The sequence below is a fragment of the Cyprinus carpio genome, chromosome A2, assembly GCF_018340385.1.
Source record: "Cyprinus carpio isolate SPL01 chromosome A2, ASM1834038v1, whole genome shotgun sequence".
NCBI lineage: Eukaryota > Metazoa > Chordata > Actinopteri > Cypriniformes > Cyprinidae > Cyprinus > Cyprinus carpio.
In genome coordinates, this window is record NC_056573.1 from 28,006,453 (window position 1) to 28,013,357 (window position 6,905).

Here is a 6,905-nt window from a genome sequence, read left to right on the forward strand (position 1 = left end):
ATTCTCCTCATGTGCGTCAGAGAGCAGGAGCAGGAGGAGGAAGAGGAAGAGGAGCAAGAGGAGGAGGAGGAAGAGGAGCAGGAGGAGGAAGAGGAGGAAGAGGAAGAGGAAGAGGAGCAGGAGGAAGAGGAAGAGGAGCAGGAGGAAGAGGAAGAGGAGCAGGAGGAAGAGGAAGAGGAGGAAGAGGAAGAGGAGCAAGAGGAAGAGGAAGAGGAGGGAAGAGGAGGAGAATGAGGAAGGGGGAGGGGGGGAGGGTGGGAGGGGGGGAGGTGAGGAGGAGGAGGAGCAGGACGTGGATGATTAGGATTAGCAGGGGGAAGATGGGGAAGGGTATGAGAAAGACTGCTGCATGACGTAATGAACTGATGAAGATGAAGCAGGATTTCTGCAGCTTTACACACACACACACACACACACACACACACACACACACACTCACACACTCACACACACACACACACACACACACACACACACACACACTCACACACACACACTCACACACACACAGGCTTGTGCTCATCGAGGTGAGAGATCTCCAGATCTGTGTCAGAGCTGATCGATCATCACATCACAAATATTGATCGTGTGTTTGTGGAACACAGATTGTGTCACTGAAATTAGCACCATGTTGCATATTTATATTCAACATCTGACAACTCACAAGCTCTTATTATTTATTTATGTATGTATTTACGAAAATGGCAATATTTATGCAGATGACAAATACTCCATATGAATATGCAACTTGCACATTTAAAAAGAAGCTCCTCCTTCTACAGTCCAGCGTTTCCCAGACTGAGGTCATGATGGAAAGCTCATCATTTTAATGTCATAAAATGTCAAATTAAAACAAGTTATTTAAAAATAAAATCAATCAGAATAAAGTACTAATTTAAAAATGAAACCATAAAAATTTAATATTGAAAATAAAAAAATAAAAATAAAAGCAATCAAAACTAATTATTTAACATTTATTAAATTATAAAAATGTAAAATTAAAATATAGATTTTTAAAATAATAAAAGTCAAAAATAATATATAGAAACATTTAAATATTAAAATATATTTTTTATGTATTTATAGTCTATTATAGAAACATTAAATTAAAATAAATTATTTTAAAATATGATAAAATATAAATGATTTGTTAAGCTGCATGACGTGACCATTACCTGATGTTAGAGAACGTGAAATATTAACTTAAAATCTCAGTGGCACTCTAAATATATGTCAAATATAGGTCAGAGGGGTTTGGATAAAACAAACTTTTGCTGACAGATGAATATTCATAACTAGCTTACATAAAATCCGTTTATGTTTTTTTATTTTATGGTTTGAGTGTTTGTTTTAGTTAATGATAATATCTCTGCACTCTGCGCTGTTTTCTGTGATATATTCAGTGTTTCTCCTGAAGATTCTCTGATCAGATCAAGTTTGCTGGTTCCTCTGACAGCAAAGATTCTCTTCCATTCATTCCTGGACTTGTAAGTTCATTTAGGATTTTTAAACTCATGAATTTCTATTTAATGTTGTTGTTGAATAGAAATCTCATGCTCTAAAGAGTCAGACATTTGGTGACGGATTCATAAACTGAGCTGGGAAACAAAATGCTGTAAAAAAAATGAGGCTTGGATTCATTTTTACTCTTGCTCGAAAATTTCATAATAACTAAGAAATGACAAGTTACACATTAAAATAAATGTACAAAGCATTTTCTGGAAAAAAATATTTTGCAAAAAATGAAAAAATGTTTCTTTGACATGAAAGAACGCTGGAGGCGTTAGTGCTGCAGTTCTTATGACGGACACACGGTGTCGCTGTTTCCCTTCATTTCTGACGTGATGATCATCAGGGTGCGGTTGTTCATAAAACTTCCTCTGGATCAGAGTGATCTGGATTTGGAAATCCCATGTTTTGCTCTCCAGGATCAGGTAACCCAAACTGGATTGAATCACAGTGATCCAGATACACACTTTTTCAGATTTCGCTCACAAACAGGACTGAACCCGGTTTAAAGTCTTATGACATTTTTGCTCCTGAAATCCACCCTTCTGCTTCCTTTTTGTCTTTTGAACAACCCATTTTCAAGATTTGCTCCAATCCGATGGTCGAAATCTGATCAGATTTCCTTTGAACCACTGTCCGAGAACACCAGATGAAGATCAGCTCTCATCATCATCAATGTCAGCCACAGAGATCCTGACTGAATGTGTGACCTCTGTATCAGATCAGACGCGCGCTCATTACTGGAAGCCTTCGTAACCGTGGGCCGCAGCGGCTTCCTGCACTGATCTCATCACTCCACAGCGATGCCTGGCCGTGTTTTACTCTGTATTCTCTGACACACAAACATCTGCAGGAGCTCAGAACAGCATCTCTCGGTCCCGGTCACAGAACACACAGAGCAAACAGGAAGTGAAAGTTATCAGGCCTCTGCGTGCGAGGATGTGAAACGGGTTGTGAGAGTTTGAGCTGCCAGAAACACAGATGCTGCAGAACTGACCTCTGACCCCAGATGGTGGAAACACAAACAAATGAACACTTTTATTCGTCGAGGATGCATTAAACTGTATGACAGTAAAGACAATAATGTTACAAAACATTTTTATTTCAAATAAATGCTGTTCTTTTGAACTTTCTATTCATCTGTGAATCCTGAAAAATAAAATGTATCACAGTTTCCACAAAAATATTGAGCAGCACATGTGACACTGAAGACTGGAGTAATGATGCTGAAAATACAGCTGCACATCACAGAAATAAATTACACTTTAACAGATATTCACACAGAAAACAGCTGTTTTACATTATAATAATATTTCACAATTTTTACTGTATTTTTGATCAAATAAATGCAAATGCAGTCTTGCTGAGTAGAAGAGACTTCTTTCAAATCATTAAATGCATTAATAATAAACTAGTGGGAATTCATCTGCTTTATTTGTTAAGTGTACACTGGAAAAAAAATCAGAAATTGCTAGTAAATTTTACAATTAATTTTAAAGAAATGACAAGAAACATTGAATTAAAAAGGACAGTTTGAAGTATATAAAAAAAAACTGAAACTTTTTTTTCTCTCTCTCTCTTTAGCGTATGTGACAGGATCTACATTATTTGTGGCCAGATCATTTTGTTAAGCATAAACATAAGCATGATGTTCCTAATAAATGTCAGGCGCATGAGAATCCTGATGATTTATTGTCTGTTGTCTGTGAATATGTGGAGTGTTTCTGATGATCGTATGACGTCAGAAGATCCACTTCAGCTGAACACATGCACCGCAGCTTCACTTCAGAAGTCTGTTCACTCTCAGATGCGTATTAATCAGAATGAAGTCTGTTCTAGAAGCTCATGAGGCTCTGTTTGTGTTTCAGAGAGATGATCACGAGCAGAGTGTGAGGATGAGGAGGATGAGGATGAAGAGGCGGATGTGGGCTGGAATACAGTGACGCAGTGGCAGGAAGGAGCTATTTCAGTCCCGCGATGGGAATACAGTGGATACAGTCTGACGTCACCAGCTCCTCCACGTCTGGACAATGCTCTCATCTCATCTGAATCACAGTCAGATATGTGAGTTTCCTTGCTTTGGATTAAAGCATCTGCTACATGCATCGATGTGAATGTTTGACTACGACTGTCGAGCTCCAAAAAGGACAAAGCACCAATAAAAGTATCATATCTGTCCACTGTAAGAGATTTTGGAGGTCAAAGCTCAACTTTTTATGTTGAATGTTGCATTGAAAATGTTCAGTTGTTTCCACTAAAGAGCCAGAGTTAAAACATATTCAGTGAGCCTCCTGAACGCTTGCAGTGCAAGTCAACATCAACATTTGAGTTAAGACCTTTTTACTGAAAAAAGGTGAAAGATTGAAGCTATTAGTAAATATCACAAACAATTACAAATAAATGGCAAGTAACACTGAATTAAAGGTGAAATTTATTAGCAGAAAAAACGAAATAGCATTGAAAATGACAAAAATGTCAGTAGATTTCTGTTTCAAATAAATGCTGTTCTTCTGAGCTTTCTATTCATCTGTGAATCCTGAAAAATAAAGCGTGCCACAGTTTCCACAAAAATATGAAGCAGTTTTCAACATTGAATAAAATGTGAAATTGTGAAGCAGAAAGACTGAAAGTGATTGGATTTGATGAACAAACATTCCTCCAGTAGAACGATCATTTGTCTTTATTAATGTTCTTTAGCACAAAATGTTATTTATATATGTTGTTCATAGAAAATTTTATTTTTGAAACGTTTTAGATGGACATGTAACGTTTTTTTTAAGTTACTTTTTTGCAACGTTCACTGTACATTTTAAAAGTAACATTCACATCACAAGAGAAGTTTTTAAAAGCCCTTACATTCTGAACATTCAGAGAATGTTTTCATAACTTATTGGGAAAGTTTGAAAAACATGCCTTGAACATATTTTTGTCAGCCGGGTTTAAGTGATTGATGAGGAAAGGTGTTGAAACAAACTGTGATCCGTATCGTGTCTGGTGTGTGTAACAAACACTCACTGTGACTCACCCGTGAGTAGCTCGTATCACTGTAACCTTTACATAAGACACCCCTGCACACATACTGTAAAACAATCATAAAACAACACGCATCATGGTATCGGAATGTTCCGTTTCAGGGACAGTCTGGGAATTTGCTCGACATTCCTCCGGAGCACAAGCTCCTCCCACATCATCATCACACTCACTCAGATATGAAGCCCAGATGATGAGGGCAATGTGATTGATAACTTCAGCAAACCTTCAGCAATTCCTGAACGCTGCGGCGCTTGGAAAAGCAGGAAGTGTGTTGAGTCACTCAGACACACCTGTGATGATGATGATGATGAAGATGATGAAGATGAAGATGAGCCGGCCTGATTCATCAGAGCTCAGATATGAAAACACCCTGATCAAGAGCTCAGAGCGTGACGGAACGACTGAGCCGAACAATACAATCATCACCCAGATAACAATGAACATATAAATAATAACAAAGGACTCTTCCTGAGCTAAGAGACATCATCTCCCCATTTATAAACATTTGTTTAAATACTTAAAGTTTTAAAATTAATGAGGTGTCAAAGGACTCTTCCTGAAATGTAAAAAGTATATGCAAGATAAATAAATTCATACATGTAAATACATACAATTCATACCATATATTATAATATATATATGTATATGTATATATATATATATATATATATATATACACACAGTATATATATATATATATATAGACTATATAATTTTTATTACTGTGTTATATTATAATTCATTTTGCTGTCTTTTTATATTTACATACGCACATGCATATATTATATTATATATATGTATATATATAATATATATATATATAATTTATTACTGTGCTGTATTACATTAACATTTAAATGTCTATGTGTGTGTGTATATATATATATATATATCTATATATATATTTTTTATACATATATATATGAAAAAATATATTACTTTCATGTTTTGTTACTGTGTTGCATTATATTTAAATGTTATTATCTGTATTTCTTTATTACATATTCTTTAATCACCTTAATTTCTGTTTCAGAATAAATTAATAAATAATTACTTTTTAAATGAATAAATAAATATATTTTTCTAAAATTTCACTTGCACAAAAACCAACGCAATCAATAAATAAATAGCCTTGGCTTTGTGCAAGTGAAGGTTTCCTAAAATTTTTTAATTTCAGGGAAGATAGATTTAAAATCCCCCCAAAAATAAAAAATGATTTAATGAAAAGCTCTGCTCTCAGTTGTTATGAATGATCACAGCGGGAAGGGGCGTGGCTGTTCTCGCTGCGCTTCTCTGATTGGTCATGTCAACTATTATCGCAGAGGGCAGGGCGGCTTGGCGGTGCCTATGTGCGTGTAGGTGTTAGGGGCGGACAGCTGATTGGCTGACACGACGATGGCAAGTGTATCCGCTCACGCCATTGGTTGTTTGCGGTGGTGGGCGGGATCTCACCGCTGGGACCTCGCAACAAATGCAGACGCAGCAGTAGCGCTGCACAGAAGAGCGAGCGGTCGGCTTAAAGAGTCGAGCCTAAAAATAAGAAAAAACGGACATTTAAAATAAATAAATAACATTCGTTATATATATAGTGTACGTTCGGATCCTAATGGTCTTCTGATATTGATATCTCGGCGTGTGTCTGTGCAGATCGGCGGCCGTTATTGTCTGTGGATTTATCTCAGAGGACCGAACGGATATTTCTCCGGTCGCGGAAGGATTACACGCTCGCTACGGAGAGCATACCGTCACCCGCTCGGTTCAGAGGTCACGGGATTATCGGATGGAGCGGAGCTGCAGCAGTCACGGATCGCGGTCCCGGTGTCCGGAGCTCCTGAACGGAGACGCGTCCATGAACGTATCGATCAGCTCCACGACAGGAACCCGCTTCGAGCTGTCCGTCCCGCTGGACGAGACCGTGCACGGGCTGAAGAGGAGGCTGTCCGAGAAGCTGCGGGTGCCCGGAGAGAGACTGCTGCTGCTGCACCGAGACACGTGAGTCCGAGCCCGGGGTCCGCGAGACCCAGCTCCGCTTCTCGGGTCCTAACGGGATCAGGTCGCGTGCAGATCCGTTCTCTGAATGATCTGGATCCGAACATCAGGTGTTGATGAAGGAAGGCGCAGGTTTCTGCAGCTCTTAACTCGCCTTTACACAAGCGAAGGCCTTTAAAAGGTTTTTAAATCAGATCAGAAAGCCTTAAATTCATGCACTGCAAAATAAAAAAAAGTAAATAAATAAATAAACACCAATAGCAAGTCTTGCAGTGTTTGGTTTTCAAGAGCAAATATCTAAAAAAAAAAAAAATCTGTAAATCGCGATAAATGTATTTGAGATGCAGAAATGAGGTTTAGATTTCTGAGAAACA

The 6,905-nt window shown here is 38.0% G+C and overlaps 1 protein-coding gene across 1 annotated transcript in view; it reads left to right on the forward strand.

The window, feature by feature from the left end:
- The first annotated feature begins 6,014 nt into the window (after positions 1-6,014).
- LOC109084974 (midnolin-like) overlaps positions 6,015-6,905 on the forward strand; it is a 125,987-nt gene continuing 125,096 nt past the window's right edge. The window contains exon 1 of the mRNA XM_042713868.1: positions 6,015-6,534. Within this exon, the coding sequence (XP_042569802.1) occupies positions 6,323-6,534 (212 nt within the window). The 5' untranslated portion in view covers positions 6,015-6,322. The remainder of the gene's footprint in view (positions 6,535-6,905) is intronic.